Source organism: Lolium rigidum, chromosome 3, assembly GCF_022539505.1.
Source record: "Lolium rigidum isolate FL_2022 chromosome 3, APGP_CSIRO_Lrig_0.1, whole genome shotgun sequence".
Taxonomy (NCBI): Eukaryota; Viridiplantae; Streptophyta; class Magnoliopsida; order Poales; family Poaceae; genus Lolium; species Lolium rigidum.
Genome location: NC_061510.1, coordinates 144,137,325 through 144,157,973, shown reverse-complemented (window position 1 = coordinate 144,157,973; position 20,649 = coordinate 144,137,325). Strand labels below are relative to the sequence as shown.

Genomic DNA, 20,649 nt, shown 5'->3' with positions numbered 1-20,649 from the left:
CGTCATTGCCATGTTATAGGCGGTACTAACACACCACAATTTTATAGGGACATCCAACTCAAATCATAATTTAGTGAACAAGTATTCTGTGAAATATAGCCTAAGAGACCCACACAGTGCACACACTCCACCTTTACACACGTGGGACAAGGAGTCTCCGGAGATCACATAAGTAAAGTTCACTTGAATAGCATAACGACATCTGGATACAAAGCTCATGATCACATAAAGATCACACCATGAGAGAGAGATAAACCACATAGCTACCGATAGAGCCCTCAGCCCCGGGGAAGAGCTACTCACTCCTCATCGTGGGAGTCAGCAACGGCGATGGAGATGGCGGTAGAGTCGATGGAGATGGCTCCGGGGGTAATTCCCTGTCCCGGCAGGGTGCCGGAATAGAGACTTCTGTCCCCCAAATCTTGTCTGCGACGATGACGGAGCTATGTAACTTTTCGTGGATGGAGCCGATATATTTAGGGTTATTGCGTCGAGAGCTTTATATAGGCGGAAGGGCAATGTCGGTGGAGGCATGGTGGCCCTAGACCTACCCTAGGCGTGGGCCAGGTCCAGACCGCGCCTAGGGATGGTTTGGCCACCATGTGGCCCTCATCCGTCTCTTCTCTGGACTCCGTCTTCGCTTCGGGAAAATAGGAACTTTGGCTTTTGTTTCGTCTAATTCCAAGAATATTTCATGTACAACTTTTCTGAAATACAAAACAGCAGAAATCAGGGAACTGGCACTGTGGCATCTTGTCAATAGGTTAGTGCCGGAAAATGTATAGAAGTGCCAAGAAGTGTAAACAAAATATATAGCAATTAGTGTAAAACAAGCATGGAGCATAAAAAATTATAGATACGTTCGCAACGTATCATTGGGTTCGACACTCTTATTTATCGAAAGTACTAAGATACACCCCCTATACTTGTGGGTCATCACTCCCCTCCCGAGAACCCTTGGGGCCATATATATAGTGTTTTTTAGGGCAAAAGAAGTCGGTTCGCAAAAGAATCAAGCGAATCGGGCGATCGGCGATGAAAAGAGGTGGGGTGACGTGCCCCCCTTGCTGGGCGCGCCACTTGCCCTCTTTTGGGCCTCCAGGCCCTCTAGGTCAGGTCCAAGTGCTCATACTGCTTCTTTTGATGAAAAAGTGACGCCCCCGAAATCCTAGCTCAATTTAACTCTGTATAGGTATGTGAAAGTGAAAAATGCACAAAACCGGGGTTTCCTATTCTGCAGAGTTATAACCCAAACAAAGGGGATCATTGGTAAATCCCCATAAATCAATATAAAACATGGAAATAATATGATATATGTTACAAATACGTGGGAATATGTGTTAATAAAATACAAAGTTCATGTATGCATTTTACATGCATCACTTGGGCTTGTTGAGAAGCTAGCAACAAGCTCAACAATCTCACATAGATAAACACAAATAGGCAACACGAATTAGGGAATGCAAAGTATGCAAATGATTGGGCTTCCTAAGATGATGTGAGCAAGTTATCCAACCAAAGTCCCTCTTGATAGTGCGACTATCTATCATATGATTCAGTATCTCAACAACCATCTTGAGACCGATAAAAGCAAAACCTAGCAAGACAATACCTTTGTGTTGTGCATCCCGTTTGATCTTGATGATGACGCTTCATACTTCATTCAAGCAGAATGCTTCACTTGATTATTATTGCTTCATGAACACACATAATTTGCTCCCCCATATACCAATATGGGGTAGCTTAATTAAGACACATCTTCACATGTCCATTATCACCAAATGGATGACAATCTTCAAACATATGATCTTATCGAGATGCTCATCTTGAACTTGCCTTTCTCAACCTTGATGATGATCACCACTAGATGTTATCCTCTCATGGGCTATTTGAGATCTTACTTTTGATGCATGCATGTCCATGAAAGGATACCTATATAGAACTCTTCATTTGATTGCATGCTCTAAACCTTGGTCAACAATGACTCAACTCATGAGTCATTATGACTTCGACATAGAACTATATCTTGAATTCATCTCTTGAAATAAAACTCTCAAGATCTTATCATCCATTGCTTAACTCATAAGTTTTTTTAATGCTTAACTCATAAGTTATAGCATGGATAAATTGAGTTTCACACAAGAAATCCATCTTCATTTCTTCTTCTTGATCATATCATATTTCTCTCTTTAAATCGACGATCTTCATGCCAATACTCAAGGTATATCTTTATCTTCATGGCATCTGCACTTGAATCCAACACATGGACTACAATAATTACATATAGAATATTCATTCATATAAACTCAATGAAAATATTAGTCCACAGGGATTGTCATTAGTTAACAAAACCACATAGAGGCAATGTACCCTTACATATTCTCGTGTACCATAACACACAAAATTTATGAAAATCACTAGACAAATGAACTAAATGTATTACTATATTGAATATGAGCAAGTGAAGCAAGCAACAACACATAAACTACGACGGGTTAGTTAGAAAACATGTACAAAATTCTACACTTACCATCTTAAGAGGATGACTATCGGGCAAAATATCCATGAAATTCATCTTTCTGAATTACTTTCATATTCATTAAGGTTACTCTCATGATTATTATTGAGTCGATGGGTTCATGCCAGTAAACATTTCTACCACCACCATATCTAGAAGGTTTCGATGTGTAGATCCCTATCTCATACCGATAAAGCATGTCCAGGAGAGCCGCATGATGATGGTCCAGTGCACCCTCAACACACAAAGGGTGGGAATCAAACACCCGCAATGGCAATGATTGGCAAAGTCATAGGTTTTAGGAACACTAGATCAATACGACAATGCATACAACCCAGAGAACGTCATATGGCACACGGTGGCCAGAGCATGTAGCGCACCGCCGCACAGAAGACGACAGAGCCCAACCGAAATCCAGGTAGGCATATCTCTACCTGGTACACACACTAACACCTTTCGCATCTGCACAAAAATAGGATGCGTGTAATGGCACCGCATTAAAAAGGACAATTGGCAAAGATAGAGAACCCCCCCTTCCCGTGCCGTCCCGCTCATACCATTTGCAGACAGTATAACCTCTCCACCTCCTCGACCGCTCTTCTCCCTCACCCCATTGCCCCCGTCGTTCCCCCTCCCACAACGATGTCGAATCTGCTGCCCTCCCTCTCCTCTGGGCCCTCCTTCGGCGCACCCTCCTCGCCCCCGCCGCCACCTGCCTCCTCGTCTGCCGGCACCAACGCCGCCGCGACGGCCTTAGGAAGGAGGGAGCAGAAGATGCTAGCTGTGCAACAGCTCGTGGTCGATCTCTGCGATTTGGAGCTGCGTGAGAACGCCCTCCTCGTCCTCAACAGGATTGCCCTCGATGAGCGGGGCATCTTCGAAGAGCGGGGCTCATCGGCAGCCCAACCAAACATGGTAAGCACTATGTGGAGGTGGTTGGTGCGAGGGGTTGCGAGAAGAAGCCGAGGTATGCCTCCAACACCCCATCACCCATGATCTCACCCTACCCGTCAATTCCATGTCGTAACCCGCCGGCATCGCCGCACCGGAGTCCATGCGCAAACCAGCCCTAGATATGACCACATCTTCTCACCGACCCAACATATCTCGTCCGCGAACACCCGCGATGGCGATGATCGGCAAAACCCGTCATAGGTTTCGTACACCGCTAGATCAACACCGCACCGATGTTCTAGAAAACGATGAGATGGCATACCGTGGGCGGAGAAAGTAGGTAGATCACCGGAAGAAGACGATAGAGCCAACCGAAAATACATCCAGACAAAACTACCGAGGCCGGCACACACTACGATGAGATGGCATACCGTGGCGGAGTGGGTAGGTACACTGCCGGGAAGAAGACGATAGAGCCAACCGAAAATACATCCAGACAAAACCACTGAGGCTGGCACACACTAACTTCTGCATCTGCACAAAAACAGTATGCGTGAGCAAAGATGGAAAACCGTCCTTTACCTGTGCCGCCCCTGCTCCTCGTAGCATACCTCTTGCAGACACTTCTCCACCTCCTCCTCGACCTCGGTCGCTCTTCTTGCCTCAAGCCACTGCCCCCGCCGCTTCCGCTCCCGCACCAATGGCGAATCTGCCGCCCTCCCTCTCCGTCGGGCCCTCCTTCGGCGCGCCCTCCCCACCACCTCCGCCGCCCTCGTCCTCGTCCGCCGCCGCCAACGCCGCCGCCAACGCCGCTGCCGGAGGGAGGGACCGCAAGATGGTGTCCGCGGAGCAGCTCGTGCTCGACCTCTGCGACCCGGAGCTGCGCGAGAACGCGCTCCTCGACCTCTCCAAGGTCGCCCTCCTTCCTCCTCACACCCTCCAGCTGTCGCCCCAGCGTGGAGTTTCTTTGTAGTCTGTACCTATCTCTGTCGCGGGGAAATTTCGCTTTTTTATGCCTCTGCTGCAGGTTTAACGGTGGAATTTGTGGTGGAGAATCGGGGGATCTGTATGTGTCGTGCGGCGGTTCGTAAATCTGGAACCTTGGGGATGTAATGCCGAGTTCAGGCGAAAATAGTTTGGGACCCTGATGATCTGGTGTCAGTTTGTTGTGCAGTTCCGTAGGTACATCGGCTCACGTGGGGATCTACTCCATCCGTAGGGTATACCAGGGCCCGCCTATATTTCCCTGTTACTCGTTGGTCCATGCTTGGTATGAAAAATATAGCTTTCCAATCTCGGGAGAGTGATCCCATGTATAGCTTGGCGCGTGCTGGGTAAATTAGTGCAGCTGTGCCTGCTCATATTCTGAACATAGTGAGGATTCAGGTATTTGAGGCAGTCCTTTAGTTACTTGACTAAAGGCAAGTACGGTTTGGCGTGCGCGGGTATGTTACATGATTTTTGAATGTTTGTTTCGCTATACACACTTTTTGAAAATGTGCCGTGCTGGCTTCCGCCTTCCGCACGGTAAGAGTTGCCTCTCTCAGCTAGGCATCACCGGTATCGCGGTGTCAATGTGTGTGTCGGATGACGTTATCTGTTCTAGTTCTGCCTGCTCTGTTTAAAATGGAAAATACCTCTGTTATGTCGTTCATTCGGTTAGGAACGAATACGGCAAACAATATATGCACTTTTGTTAGTACATCTGATTAAAATGGAAAATACTGCATTTGTCTTGGACATTCGCTTAGGAGTGAATACCCGAAGCACAATTATATTACTGTATTTGTTTATTTTTGGTAAAAGTGAACTCCAACGGGCATCTTTCTGTCTGAGCAGGCTGTAAGGTTTATATTTGGCTGCTCACGTTTAATTATTGCATTTGGTGGAGAAATCTTGTTCAAGGGCAGGGTGTTTTTTTGAATCCTGTACCACTGTGATGAGTTTGCAGACTTATCTTAGAGGAGCTGTTAAGAAGTGTCTAAATAGTCTAAGAACTATGTGGGAAACCATCTGTATGTTAAAAGCAGCATGCTTTACTTGTGCAGATTATCTAAATAAGTGATAAAGTTACTAAATACTTTCCATCACATCATCATTCTTTTCTTAGTGAAACATCAACTTTTCAAAGATAATGTCCCAAACTGGAAAGTTGGTACATGCAACTACTTCACTTTAATATTTTCAGTCTGGCTACAAAACCTAGGATGCACTGTCCTATTCTTGGTTAAATCAACAATTGATCATGTTATGACTTGAGCACACATCGAGAACACACTTTTTCGTGTTTGTATGTAAGTTCTGTCAGCAGCTGTTCCAAACGAAGTACGCATAGTTGCATACAGATCCATGACATGGAACCGATGGGAATCTTTTTGGGAACACGATGTGGTACTTGCAGGAATCCTCTTCTTGCTATCTTTTGACATGGCCGAAATCTATGCAGATAGAGTGGGGCCCAACTGAACTTGTGAGGCCCACGAAGGGGTTTTAATGGCTTACTGTGCAAATTGAATTTATTTAATCACTTAAGATTTGGTCGGGGCATTAGAGGGGGATGGGAGGCGAACTGAATCCACTCTTACCATAGATGAAATAATAAAAGTAGCAATTTGCCTGTCAGGTATTCATTTATGACAATTTGTTGTTTTAAAGATTTTCATGATGCTACTCCTTTTGCAGTGCTTGGTATAATATGACAATTTGATTTGATGTGTGCACATGTGCCTTGTGTGTTTGGGTGCATATGATGCATGCAGCGCCTTTGTGTGTTTGGGCGTGTCACTGGTGCAATCTCGAGGCTTCCTCTGTTTTTTGATAATTAAATGATCTGCTTAATTACACACCGATACCCGGATGGTATGAAATACACTGATCAGCAACTGACTTCACTGTGCACTTTTTGCAAAGAACTCTGTAAACTATTAATGAGCTGTGTACATGCCTGGATATTTATTTGGAAGCGGTAGTTGAAGATTCACTGTCTAATCGGTTTCTCAAATTTCTTCTTTCAGAAGCGAGAGATTTTTCAAGATCTGGCTCCACTCCTGTGGCACTCCTTTGGCACAGTTGCTGCACTACTCCAGGTAGGCTACAGTTCTTGCACAGTTCTAAATTTAGTTCATGAATGCGATGGTAGGAGAGTGCATATGTACTTGGGTAGTCCTTGGTAGTTAAGGTAGGGTTGGTGTGATATTGATTCTTCTTTATATGAAATTTGTTGAAGCTTCTGTGCATTTTCCTCATTCAGTTTATTTCACTCATTTGAAAATGCAGGAGATTGTTTCAATCTACCCTTCACTTTCACCCCCGACTTTGTCGCCAGTTGCATCAAACCGTGTCTGCAATGCACTTGCACTTCTCCAGGTACGCTTTTACATTAGAAAGAAAGGAAACCCTCACTCCTAGTGGACCTTGTGGTGGGTTGAGAATACTGCCATTTTCGTAGCATACTACTTGCCATCTATCTCTACAGGCTCCTCAAATTTGTTATGTGCACCATGCTTCTTAAATCTAATTTTGCTCTTTTTATTTATTGCAGTGCGTTGCTTCACACCCTGATACCAGGATACCTTTCCTGAATGGTACTGGGCACTGGCGTTTTTGTGTCCAGGCTTAAATATCCCCATAATTTGCACTGTTAACAAAGCTTTCTTCTGTTATGACTTTTCTATGGTACAATGAGCAATTGATCAATAATTGAATCTTTTTCTTTGCAGCTCACATCCCACTGTACCTGTACCCGTTCCTGAATACTACCAGCAAGACAAGGCCATTTGAGTACTTGAGGCTTACCAGCTTGGGTGTCATTGGTGCTCTTGTGAAGGTATTTAAAAGGAGATACTTATGGAAACTAGGAATGGACTGTCCCATATAGATATTTGCTTTGTAATTTCGGGAGGGATGAAATGTAGGGAAAACCAATGGTGGGGAGTGGCTGTATTATTTATTTCCTTGTACAATGGAAGCTGGTTCTTTTTGTGTACTCATTATAGTAGTCAAGTCATGTTAACCAAACGAACCGGTTAGGATTTGGTCTGACAGGAACTATTAAGTGGGCCAGTGATTTGTTAGAGATCCTATTGTTTCTTTTACTGGATATCAGTTTTGCATATCATAAGATTATTTTCATTGCTTTGTTTTGTGATATATGCAGGTTGATGATTCTGAAGTAATTGGATTTCTGCTTCAAACTGAAATAATTCCTCTTTGTCTGCGTACTATGGAGATGGGCAGTGAACTTTCCAAAACAGTATGAACGTTAACCCTTGCTCTATATCTACTAAGTGTCTATTTCTGGTTCTTCTGTAGCCTTTGACTATGCATCGATATGTTCCTTAAGCATGGTTAATTAATCCTGTGTGAAACTTGCACGGTGCAATAGTGAAAGCATGTAGCAACCTAATTTTGTGCATGAATCGCTCAGATTATCTGTGGTAGTTGCCTTTTGTAGGTTGCTTCATTTTTAGAGTCTAAACTTGCTGGAATATTCCACCTTTTTTAAAAATTATGTAAGCTTGTAGCATTTAGATTACCTTAGTGGTAGCTAATAATGATGTGGATGTCAAGAAACTCGAACTGCTTGCTGAACTGTGATGTGTTTGAAGCTGTCATGCATATATCTTACTAGACTGATAGGTATCTTCTCTCTGTGAGATCTGTAGCTAGTGCTCTATCTCAGTGGATGTATACTACTGTTTGCGCAGGTGGCCACCTTTATTGTTCAGAAGATCCTGCTTGATGACATTGGTCTGCGCTACATTTGCGCAACTGCTGAGCGTTTCTTTGCTGTGGCCACTGTCTTGGCTCAGATGGTCCAGGCACTGGCTGAACAGCCTTCTGCAAGGCTGCTGAAGCACATAATCCGCTGCTACCTGAGGCTGACAGAGAACGCGAGGTTCGTGGCACCCATCCTTACAAAACACAGTTTGTAGAACTGTTCACGTGTAAATTGGTCGTTGTTCTAAATCAGCGTGATCTTACAATGCAGGGCATGTGCTGCGCTCAACAGCTGCCTCCCCACTGTGCTGAAAGATGGGACCTTCAACTCCTTCCTCCAGGTGCATTGCAGCCCACATTTTTCCTAACTAGACAAGCTTCGCACTAACATTTGCTCCGTGAGTTTGGATTATGTACTGAACCCTTGCTTCTTGTCGCAATAGCAGGACGATCACGTGACTAGGCGCTGGCTTCAGCAGCTGCTGCACAACATGACTGTGGCCGGGATGGCTGGAGGAAGCTCTCACGCCGGCGGCATGGGTGTAGGCCCTGCTGGCATGGGGGGCGGGAGCTCCCACGGCGGCATGGGTGGAGGAGGCCCTCACGCGGGCCTTGACCACCTCATGGGGCTGTGAACAAAGGAATGAAGCTTGCGTCCGCACTGCAGCGGCTCATCCTAGTGTATGGTGGGTCTAAGAGTCCGAACCTAGTATGGTGTGTCTAAGAGTCCGAACCTAGTATGGTGTGTCTTAAGAGTCCGAACCCCAGTGCAGTGTGCGGTGCATGTGTCTGTTGTAGTCGTTGTTTGTCGTCCAGAAGTCAAAAGAATAATAGCTTCCGCCCTTGTGTGGGGGGGAAGGAAGAAGATACAGTAGTAGTCTTATAAGGGGTACTGCTTGTTTCGTGGGTGTATAAAGACAAATAAACCTGTGCAGCAGAACCGCTCCCTGCTCCTCCGGGCAAACGTCCCGAGGATGAAGAGGGGCGGCAGTGAAAATGAACATGACAGGCTTTTACAATCAGGTGGGCTGCTGTCGTGGTTGTTGGCTTGAGACGCCCTGGACATTCTTGTGTTCCCCGTAGGCTTTGTTGTTCTGTGAAGGCCTAGACTGGAGGGTATGCAGTCAATCGCACGCGAACACGTGTGGCGATTGGTTGATGCATATGACCCTGACTCCTTGGGTTGGAGCTCTGACTTTGTGATCTGGGCGAGAGGCAACGAAGGTGGGGCAGCATGCCCTTTCATGGCGTCACAAGGCCGTTTCAGGCAGCCAAACGAGGCACTCAAGCATTCTCAACTGGACAGTGCTCTGCGTCTGCGGCCAAATGATGCTTGGCTAATCTAATCACAACTCCATCGATTAAATCTAATCGCAACTTGATGGACTAACAGGCTGATATAAAAACTGTATAGATTAATCTAATCAACGATCCAACAAAGGTTGGACAAGTTTAGCAGGTGGCTCCTTCGACTGATTAGCAGCACCTGGTCACTGTCAAATAGCCCCTCCCTAGCTAGCCAAGCCAACCCCAGGCAGGACAGGAACGGACGTCGCCGTCCCTTCCGTCGTCTCAAGGGCTCCCATCACTCCGACCTATAAACCCGCCTCCGCCCCCCTTTCTCCCCCAGATCAAAACCCCGCCTTCCCCTCCCTCCGTCAATCCATCAGCCAGCCATGGCGACCGCCGCTGCGTCCCAGGTACGCACGCCCTACCCCGTGCCACCCTCCCCTGATTCTAGCGCGGTGGGTGCTGACCTCTGTTTTTCCTCCGCTGCCGCAGGTGGCTTTCTCCGCGACCGCCGGCTCGGATCGCGCCGTCAGGAGCTCCGGAATCCAGGTACGGCGCCTACTCCCATGCTCTCCCTGGTACTCCTTTTTTTAGGTGTCATCTCTTGGTGGGGATGCTGGAATCGTGTGTTGCTGCGGGGTTGGTGAGTTCCGGATTGCCCCAAGGCGACAGATTGGTGCGGTCTGGGCTGTCGAAGCCGCCAGATTGGTTCGAAAGGGACCAGCTTTAGGGAATTTCCATACCTCTGCGGCCGTGGCTCCGTGCTGCTACCTCGGATAGCTACCAGTCACCAATAGCGATTACTGTAGTTAGATGCACACCTAGACTTTGTATTTCTGAATCCGTAGCTCCTGCTGTGAACTGACTGAATCCTCAGTTGTCATTGCATCCCATACAGCGCTAAAATTTACCGACTGTATGCCAAAATGTTGATTTTCTATCTAATTTTTCGCCTTCTGTTATGCTTCAGGGCACCAACAATCTTAGCTTCGGCAACAAATCATGGACCGGCACCGCATTATCATGCGAGAGCAAGGCCGCGGCGCGACGGAGCCATGTCAGGAAGGTGCGCTGCATGGCGGTCCAGCAGTCGAGCAAGGTCTCCGTCGTGCCTCTCGACCTCGAGAGCGCCAAGGAGCCGCCGCTCAACACCTACAAGCCCAAGGGGCCGTACACGGCCACCATCGTCTCCGTCGAGCGGGCTGTCGGCCCTAACGCCCCGGGGGAGACGTGCCACGTTGTGATTGACCATGGTGGCAATGTACCGTACTGGGAGGGGCAGAGCTACGGGATCATTCCTCCGGTAAGTGTCTTCACGCTTGCTACCGTATTATCAGGTATTAGTTAAGAGGATGTACATATCAAGATATGCTGTACCAAAATCATGTTTCCTGCTTTCTGTCATTTTAACATTTATTATTAGATAGGAGAGAGCTTACGTATCAAGATATGCTGTGCTGAAATCATGTTAAATCTGTAGATGCTGATTTGAATATGCTGCTTGATGCTTTTTGTAGGACAATTGCTTTAGATGAACTCAAATACAAAATACTCCCTCGGATCCCTTTTAATTGACTCGGATTTAGTACAAAGTTATACTAAATTCTAGTCAATTAAAAGGGGTCGGAGGGAGTATCTATTTATTTCAGTTGCTTTTGTCCATGTCTTGACTTCACCTTTCTACTTTTATAGTCATCGCTAACTGAGCGTTGTGTGCATCTGTCAGGGAGAGAACCCAAAGAAGCCTGGAAACCCACAGAATGTCCGCCTTTATTCTATTGCATCTACTAGGTATGGCGATTCATTTGATGGAAAGACTGCCAGTTTATGTGTTCGCCGTGCAGTCTATTATGATCCTGAAACTGGCAAGGAGGACCCCTCCAAGAACGGTGTCTGCAGTAATTTCTTGTGCAACTCAAAACCTGGGGACAAGATTCAGCTGACAGGTTAGTTGGACCGATATAAAGGAGTTCCTGTGTGTGTGTTACCAGTGTTATATGAGGGCCTCTAAAGTCTAAATCTAAAATGACCAAGTTTTTGCGGTTAGATTCTCCTAAAGTTCTGCCGTGGTAGGTCATCTGTTGAATACTGGCATTAGTAAATATACACATATTGTAAGATATAAATTAAGCCGGAGCAGGAAGTAACCATGCAATGCTTCATTGCATTGCTTTACAGTCTACATTCCGACTAAATGGAACTTCTTACATGCTAGACAGACAAATGACAAAGTATAAGTAGCCAAATGGATAGATAGTCTCCCCTAGTCTAGTCTCTTGGCTTGGTTTTCTTTTGTACATTTTGTATATGTGTAACCTTTTTGGACTACCTTAAAGTTTTAATAAAATACTGTGGGGAGTTTACCCCAAGTTCTTCCTCAAAAAAGTATAAGTAGCCAAAAGCATCTTCCAGTATGTCAATTCCCTAAACTAATATATGGCTACCCCTGGATCCGTTCTATCCAATTTTTGTTATACTTGAACCTTTTGATAAAGAAACCTGCATACAATAGTTAGATTTCCTTTAAAAAGTGTTCTGCTTCCTGATTACCTTTGAGATACAAACCCAACACGTATGCTCATACATATTTCCTGTAGAATTTTGCGTACTCATAGTTAATGCCATATGATGGATGTTGTAACCTTTAAGCATCTCACAGTGATTTCTGTCTTATCTCAGGTCCTTCTGGCAAAATCATGCTCCTCCCTGAGACCGATCCAAATGCAACCCATATCATGATTGCCACTGGCACCGGTGTTGCTCCCTACCGTGGGTACCTACGCCGTATGTTCATGGAAGATGTCCCAAATTACAGATTTGGTGGCCTTGCTTGGCTCTTCCTTGGTGTGGCTAATTCGGACAGCCTTCTTTATGATGAAGAGTTCACAAGCTACCTTAAGCAGTATCCAGACAATTTCAGGTTACTAGATCTCTTACGTCTTGATACCCTATTTAAGTTATCTTTACACATGCCCCAAACAGTGTTTTTTTATCATTGACTTTGGTGCTTCTGTCAGAGCATTATTGATATTGACTGTACCACCACGTGAATAAACTACGTGTGTTTGTGCCGGTAGAATATAATTGAATGTATTGAATCTGTAGGTTTGACAAAGCACTAAGTAGGGAGCAGAAGAACAAGAGTGGTGGCAAGATGTATGTCCAGGACAAGATTGAAGAGTACAGCGATGAGATTTTCAAGCTTTTGGATGGTGGAGCACACATCTACTTCTGCGGTTTGAAAGGAATGATGCCCGGGATTCAGGATACACTCAAGAAAGTGGCAGAGCAGAGAGGGGAGAGCTGGGATCAGAAGCTATCACAGCTCAAGAAGAACAAGCAATGGCATGTTGAGGTTTACTAGGATTTGAATGTTGGGCTATCTATGATTGCTCTGCCGTGAGCTGATGCTAAGAGAAGGCAGAAAACACATAGAATGATTCTTGTGATGGTGTAAAATTGTAAGGATTTTTCTTGGGAATCATAAAGTCATTCATGTAACTCATAAGCTTCTGCATCATATGATGCGTGAATTGGAGCATGTAACTTTTGTTCTTACAATTTCATCTGCCGGTTTACCTGAGGATGAATTTATGCACCTTTCCTGATTGCTATTCATTCAAATCTCCAAGGCTAGTATTCCATGCATACAATCTTTTGTCTAGGTATTTAGGATTATTTCTTGGATATATGATCCAAATATTTCATTGTGACTTCACTTTCTACCACACTTATGTAAAATAGCACTTGGTTGCTCAATTTCCATAACATCTTGTGCTCCATTGGGTCCCAAGAAATGGAGACAGGAATTTCAAGCAAATTGGAACAATCGAACTCTTGAATAGAGGCTGGGGACAAATAGCACATACCTCAGATTCACACTCGGGGCTGCTAAACTCTTCACACTAGATGCTTGCGGATGTACACCTGCCCGGGAGGACCGGGGTGAACATGTGTCCCTTTGGCAGAAGCTCAGCAAAATATTGTTCATATAGAGAGCGGCTAACAACAATTTTCAAATCCAAATATTACATAGTTAACAAGTTTCAAATCCAAATATTACATAGTTTGAGAGATACGAAAAATAAAGCCTCAAAAAAGTGTGGGTGTGTAGGTGTCATGGTTATCTCTTACAAGTTCTCCACTAATACTTAATAGAAGTAGCACAACCATACAAAAAGTCACACCCTACTACACACAAATTACAAGGGAATTAAAGCCTCCCGGAGAGCTGTTTGTAGCCCAACCTGCCAGTAGAAAAGCTAAACAAGAACACATATAATTCAAATCACCCTTCAGGTGTGTGGGATTACATCTGGCAGTATGGCACAAGGCGAGACATTCAACAAGAGTATGCGGCGACAACGTCAATAGGGATAATTGCTCTCTCGTCTATACCGCCGCTGAACTAGACAACGTCGCGAGCAATGGAGGGGAAAACCTCACTGGACACCGAAAGTGAGGAATGCAGTCCAATGAACAATGCACGTCCACTGAAGCTCTTCGCCAGGAGCAGTTTCCCGGTGTCTAAATCCAGCTGATAAACGTCGTAGTCGAAGCACACTGGATTCGTCCGAAACATACTACGATGCACCAACATCAACTTCCCGCTGCAGCAGACAAAGGTACATGCTGTCATGAATTGGGGAAAACGGTATATGAAGCTTGAGCTTGGCAGCCACCTCCATCCGTGGTGGCTGATTTGGGCTCGTCTCTAGCACCATGAGATCATCCCTATTAACGCAGTAGAAGCGACCTAAGAACACTAGTGTTGCAACAGGCGAACTTTCATACTGAACTGGCGTCCAACGCTCATCGCCACGCTTGGCGATGGGCCGATGCCTAGTATGTTTGGGCACAAACATAGCCTTTGCACCTGCACCTGCACCTGCACCACGAGCGCAACTCATTGTAGCTTAGATATATATAGAAGGCCGTAGGATGAGCTTGGCAGCCACCGTCACAGGAACCAAAAAGAACATTAAGAGGCACACCATAATAGAGTTCAATTACATCTCAAGCTAACGGGATCAGTTACAAACTCACCATTTCACCAAGTCCTGTTGTTGCTGCACGTATATGAATGATCGAAAATTACACATCAGATACTTCGTGCCAGAAATGAAAGAATTAGCTCGACAAATTCAGTACTGCGCGCCCTTTCCTTAAAAAAAGCTGTATTTGGAAATGCATTAACAATGAATACCATTCTGTGTGTCACTGTAATTTCAGCATCGTATTTATTGATATCTGTTGAGAAAGACTGCCGTTTTATCATTTGTTTGTGGCGCACTAGCCTGAAAGTTTTGGTTTTGTGTGCTCCCTATCATACATATTTATTTCATGGCTAAACTCCTTACACAAGATGCTTATCGAATGGTACAATGTGTGTGCCTTTCAGCATATTAGTATTAATTCATATGTATATATCAACCCAGTTTTCAGCAAACTTGCGTCTCGTGCATTGAACTGATAGAAGGAAAAAATGACATGTACAAGACCACGGGTTGACATCCGTTACGGGCACGATTACCTAGCCAAACCAAATGATGAACATACAACTCAAACTACTGATTCTAATGTTCTAGAATATTCCGTCAAAAAATAATGTTCTATAATATAATCCCAAAGTATCGCACAAGGAGAGGCAGTCGACAATGGTGTGCGGCCATGGCATGCCCTTTTTCTTCCGAGACTCAGACTGGTCCAAGATGTAGTTTGCAGGTTTTGTGCTTCTGTCTGGGAGATGGTAGGCCTCAATATCATTATATGTTCTCTCGGGTAAATCAAAGCTCAAGTAGATTGTGTCACTAATAATGCAGCGGGAAACCTGCTGGGACACAAAGAAAGAGAAACCATTGCCCATGAACATGGCCCGTCCATCGAAGTTGTCGACAGTGAATAGAGCCCTCTTGTCCAAATCTAGGCGATACACATCGTATCTCCTCCTCGAGTCACAGGGGCGTGTACGGTGCACCAACATCAACTCTCCGTCATTGTCCACCAGGTGGACACTATCGCTTAATATGTTAACTTTGTTATGCAATTTGGCAACAATCTCCGGTGGTTGTGGTAGCCGATCTGCGCTTATCTTCAACACCATCAAATTGCTCTCGCTGATGTGGTAAAAGTTGCCTAAGAACATCATGGTAGGTTCATTGTTTGAACTGGTGTACTTCACCACCATCCAACTCTCATCCCCAGGCTTGGCAATACCTATGATGCGGAACTCAGGGATGCATAACACAAACGATTTAGAATCACTTGTAGTCCCAGAGCCACACCCTGTAAAATTGCCATTCTTAAAGAAGCAGGAGCACCAATAGGGATGTATCAACGTGTTCAATGGTGGGAGCTCAGCAAGGTGTCGTGTAAACGGATTCAATAATTGAATGCGGGTGCAACTGTGTATCACAAGGAGGAGGCCCTCAGGGGTGGGCTCGAGCCTATGATCCTGGAGATCCGGGAGCTCCAACATTATGCACTCGCCGGTAGAGACGTTGATGAAGCGACGACTGGGGGGAGTGGAGATTTGCTCCCGCAGCATGATCCAGTGCCGTGGGTGGAAGCGGTGGTCTAGGGTACTGTGCCCATGCGGGTCCGTGGTGCACCGCCGCCACGGGCGACAAACAGCGCGGAGGCGGAGATAGTCAACCACGTCGCTGGCGAGGACGATGTCGGCGATCAACCCGGCCGGCCCATCGGAGAGATTCGCCCAGTCTCTCCTACAATAACCAGGCAACACAGATCAGAATACTGGATGGAATCAAGCTAAAAATATGGGGAAAATTTAGTGGAAATAGGCCAAACAGATGCACGCACCACTCAGATAGAGCCATGGAGATGACGTGCTCGCCGAGATGGGCTCGTCGTCGTTGTAAGGGCGGTGTCACAAGCTCGCGGTCGCAGTCGGTGGCAGCTCCTTCGAACTTTTTGGAACTCGTACCCGATCTATAATGTCGAGGGCAATCCTTTTCCGGAAGAATTTACGAGTTTGTTTCGCAAAAAAAAATACGAGTTTGAGTTCAACACGAATAATCAACTTTTCGGAGCATGACGTGGGACGCCGTGGCGCGCACGTAGCCGTTCGTCCGCTTCATCCGGGCCGGGACGTCTAGCTGGCCGCTACAGGAGCAGATCCCGCACGCGCGTGGAAGCTCTGGGCGGTGCAAGGGAATCAAGAATTTGGTCCCCAGAAAAAATGCATTGACCCTAGCGTACATGTATCGACGTCCGGAGCGGCCGAACGACGGATCAAGAATTTCTGAAGCGATCGATCTATTCCCACGCCATCAACAGTTTATCATCCGCAAGCTCTGATGGAGTTGAGATCAGGTCGGCGCCTGCGTTCTTCCCAGCAGTTACGCAGCCTAGGCGGCGGCGTCGGGCCGGATCGCATCAGCGCCCTCTCCGACGACATGCTTCTCCTCATCGTAGGCCGAATCGGATGCGCCGTCGACGCCGTGCGCACCACCGTCCTGTCCCGCCGGTGGCGCGGCATCTTCGCCCTCCACTGGGCCACCATGAGCGAGATCGTCTTCCGCGACGTCGCCTTTTCGTCGCTCGAAGCGGCGCTCGGCCGAGTCTGTCTCTGCCACCCTTCTACCGCTGTCTACTACCTCCGGACCCGCGTCCACGGCACCTGCATCCCCGATGAGCGTGCGCACAGCTCGCTTCTTCGCGCCGCTTCACGGCTCCATGCTAGGGAGTTCAGCGCCAGCCTCTCCTCACACGCAGGCACGGGCCTCTGCGAAGGCTCGACCTTTGTAGGAGGGTGCTTCCACAACCAGCTACCGGGCTCTGTCCGCGCCACATGCCATGTTTACCTTAGACCTGGTGAGTATATGTGTCGGTATGCATGATTAGGATATGATCCTAGATGAAATAATGATAATACCGGAAATTCAATTCGGCTCCCGGGTGCGTACGCTCCCTCTACCAAAAAATTTTATTTTAAAATGTCAAAAAAATTGGATAAAAAAATCTACATGTACATCTCCATAATATACGTGCGTTTGTCAAGTTTCACGAAAAAACAATATTTTCTGTGGTCTATATAAAAAAGAGAAAGTTTATCTTGCGAAAAGCATTATTTTTAGCACCGAATTTTATCTTTTTTACACACGTCACATGATAAGTCGATTTTTTATGAAACGACTTTGTGAGCACGTAGCACGTGAAGATGTAAGTGCGAACTTTTAGTTTAAATTTTTAAAATTTTTAAAATGTATGTAAGATGCATTTCAAAATATAGGGAGCATATGCACCCATGTTCCAAAACACCGCTCCCTGATAATACTACTTTCTTTGTGCAATTTGTATAGATACGCATCTATCTAGACGTGTTTTAGTGTATAGATATATGCGAATCTAAACAAATCTATGACATCTAATTTAAAATAAATAGAGTATAATTATTCAAAAGTTTATCAAAACCTAATCTCTCCGATGGGCCGGCCAAGGCGCGCCAGAGGGCACGGGCGGTGGCGTGGTGAGCGTACACCGGGAGGAGGCGGTCGGAGAGCGTGGCGAGGATGTGGCCGCGGCACAGCACGTTGTCGCGCGGACGCAGTTTCTCGCCGGAGGGACGCTTCTTTCGCAGCGCGTGCTCCAGGCCGAGGGTGTGGAGGCGGAGCAGCATCGACTCCTTCCAGCGGAGGTAGCCACTCTCTCCGTCCAGCGGCGCGACGGGGAGCATAGGCAGGTCGGGCTTGAGGTTGACGTCCGGCGACGACATCGATCTTCCTGGAAGCACGCGCGCCCCTAGCATGTTTGACGGAATGCAGCAAGAAAGCAGAGAGGAGAGCGCAAAGGTCAAGCATTACCAAGCAGAAATGAAAAAAGAAGTCCTTGGCAACAACTACTACTATACTGCTCTGTCCGATTTGTCAAGATACACTTTTATCTATAAGTGATTTAGTGTATAGATATATACGAAATCTAGACTAATCTATATATGACATCTAATTGGAAACAAAGGGAGTATAATCTTATGATTAATGTGTCTGTTTTACTTGCCAGCGGCAACAATCATAGCTCATGTAAGGACTATACATTTGAACGTTCTTATACCGACGGAAGCTTGTTTCAATTTGCTTCCTTTGCAGGATTAATACATGGCGGCCAAAATTGTCCGTCAACATGACTTTTCATGCTCATGGACGAGGCCATTCATTTTAATGCTTGTCAACTGGTTGTCTGGAACTCTGGATGCACATATTGTTCTCTGGTTTGGGCATTTTGCCTAGCTGCTAGCTGTCTGCTTTGCAGTGCAGCTATAGGCTACGAGTTCTCACTCCCAGTATTGTTTAATTGTGAAAGTTTATTTTTCCGAATCTATGAGTAATGTGCTTCAAGTGATCCTGTTAAGCCTATTATGTCTATTGTTATTTTCATGTCAACAGGCGGTGATAACGATCCAAACCTCTCAGTGACGGGCCTCGCTTCACTCCATCGTTAGGCTTCTTGTTCAATTTGGATCACAATATAACAAAAAGATCTATGTATTCTACTGTATTAAACTTCATCAAAGTATTCATTACATGGACCAGTCTTGTGAGAAACACAAAAGCTTGACATATCAATGCATTGGATCGATAGAATAAAATGTTAATCATAAGCCGGCGGTAATACATGCATTCGGTTGTATCTGGCCCGGGCTTGGTCGACAAGTTACTGCCAGCGCACCAGGCCAATCGTGCGCCGGTAATAATAAAATAGTGCCGGTGCACGCTCGGGCCAGTGCGCCGGCGGTAATTTGTGGACCAGGCCTGAGCCGGATGGAGCCACGACCACCCTTTATCGCCGGCACACCATCCTCTTTGTGCGCCTACGGTAGCACGTTGTTCTCCAGCGCGTCGTGATGTTGGTGCGTCGGCGGTATTTCCACCAGCGCGTGTCCATGCTTGTGTGCAATCATGTAATGTATATTACATGGAAAATGATTCTTTCCCTTTGGTATCTTTAATTTAAATTCACTCCCTTCATTTCCAAATGAAAGACATTGTGGTAGTTCAGTATTTAGCCAGGAGGCACGCAGAACCTTTGTGTCTCCATGGGTTGGATTGAATGAAAGAAACTTTTATATACAAATTCATTGTACATTGAATTAATAGAAGAAAATGTTTGGTACAAACCTACCAACAGGCACCCAACAACATATGAATTCAAGCCTCACCGAATCCCATGTAGCCCAACTGCAAGGATGCTGAGCAACTTCAGGTAAAAGTGGCACACTTGAAAAATATAGAACCCATCACATAAGTAAAGCTAAATATCTAGAATAAAATCCAGAAGTATTGCACAAAGAGAGACGATCAACAAGACTATGTGGCGACGGTACAACCCTATGCGGCCAGGCCAAGGATCTGGCTAAGATGTAGTTAGCATGTTTGGTAGTCGTGTCTTGAAGGTGGTATGACTCAATTCTTTGATCAGCTCTCTCATCGGTGCGGTGGTGGATAATTTTGGCAGAGCTTCGCTAAACTTCTGTGAAGGGGAAAAGAGAAAGGGGAGGTGCGGAAGGGGCTCAAGACCTCATTAACCACGTTTAGCCAAGTCCCTCACTTTATATATGGGAGTTGGGGGCAGCACTCCACTTCATCTTCAAAGTGGTAACCCCCTTTTTAAGGGCTGCCTATTGATTGGCCACATGGCCCAAGGAGAGCTGGCCACATGGACCAGTGGGCCACCCTTGGTCGCATGTGGGGCCTCTGGGACAAGTGGACCCCATGGTGGGACCCTTCGGAACCTTCTAGAACCTTTTAATACGATACCAGAAAAATCCCAACTATGCCGAAACCCTAAAAAAACTTTCACATATATGATTCTTTATCTCTTCGGACCATTCCAAAGCTCCTCGTGATGTCCTCGATCCCATCTGAGGCTCCGAACAAAACTTCGGTATCACCATCATGAATATCTCATTTCTACCCTAGCGTCATTGAGCATCAAGTGTGCTGAATATGTGGACAAGAACGAGACAACTCTCGGATTAATAATCAATAGCGGGACCTAGATGTCCATAATAACTCCCACACATTAAAGTGTCTGAGGGCCGGACCGAACAGAAACAATTGGTTTCAGAAATGTGTCTAACCGGTAGAGATATCCAAGCTGTCTCCTCAATAACGTTTGCTTCAAAGGATTTTTCTAGTATAGTATTCAATTCCAACGGAATTCCTTCCTTTGATGGACATTTGGTTTAAAGGAACGAAAGAGCTTTTCCT

At 45.9% G+C, this 20,649-nt stretch overlaps 2 protein-coding genes across 3 annotated transcripts; both read left to right on the top strand.

Annotated features, from left to right (window-relative positions):
• Window positions 1–4,028: 4,028 nt before the first annotated feature.
• LOC124698345 (CCR4-NOT transcription complex subunit 9-like) lies at window positions 4,029–9,153 on the top strand. 2 transcript variants are annotated; one of them, XM_047230831.1, is made up of 9 exons: window positions 4,029–4,325; window positions 6,427–6,498; window positions 6,689–6,778; window positions 6,954–6,996; window positions 7,132–7,238; window positions 7,569–7,664; window positions 8,119–8,309; window positions 8,403–8,472; window positions 8,578–9,153. In XM_047230831.1, the coding sequence occupies exons 1-9, from the start codon at window positions 4,113–4,115 to the stop codon at window positions 8,764–8,766; spliced, it is 1,071 nt and encodes a 356-aa protein (XP_047086787.1). In that variant the 5' UTR covers window positions 4,029–4,112; the 3' UTR covers window positions 8,767–9,153. The 2 variants fall into 2 exon arrangements, with proteins under 2 accessions (XP_047086787.1, XP_047086786.1); XM_047230830.1 differs by having other exon boundaries at window positions 8,575–9,153.
• A 609-nt stretch (window positions 9,154–9,762) lies between these two features.
• Window positions 9,763–13,039, top strand: LOC124702439 (ferredoxin--NADP reductase, root isozyme, chloroplastic). The gene is made up of 6 exons (XM_047234580.1): window positions 9,763–9,831; window positions 9,914–9,970; window positions 10,392–10,724; window positions 11,148–11,367; window positions 12,101–12,341; window positions 12,527–13,039. Exons 1-6 carry the CDS (start codon window positions 9,808–9,810, stop codon window positions 12,783–12,785), a joined length of 1,134 nt encoding a protein of 377 aa, XP_047090536.1. The 5' UTR covers window positions 9,763–9,807; the 3' UTR covers window positions 12,786–13,039.
• Window positions 13,040–20,649: the final 7,610 nt, after the last annotated feature.

Bases quoted from the DNA above. Each gene is read 5' to 3' on its own strand.
- LOC124698345 (XM_047230830.1), top strand. From the start codon at position 4,113: ATGGCGAATCTGCCGCCCTCCCTCTCCGTCGGGCCCTCCTTCGGCGCG. The intron at 8,310-8,402 runs GTTCGTGGCACC...CTTACAATGCAG, and splicing joins AGGCTGACAGAGAACGCGAG to GGCATGTGCTGCGCTCAACA. The intron at 8,473-8,574 runs GTGCATTGCAGC...TTGTCGCAATAG, and splicing joins CCTTCAACTCCTTCCTCCAG to CAGGACGATCACGTGACTAG.
- LOC124702439 (XM_047234580.1), top strand. From the start codon at position 9,808: ATGGCGACCGCCGCTGCGTCCCAG. The intron at 9,832-9,913 runs GTACGCACGCCC...CCGCTGCCGCAG, and splicing joins CGACCGCCGCTGCGTCCCAG to GTGGCTTTCTCCGCGACCGC. The intron at 11,368-12,100 runs GTTAGTTGGACC...GTCTTATCTCAG, and splicing joins GGACAAGATTCAGCTGACAG to GTCCTTCTGGCAAAATCATG.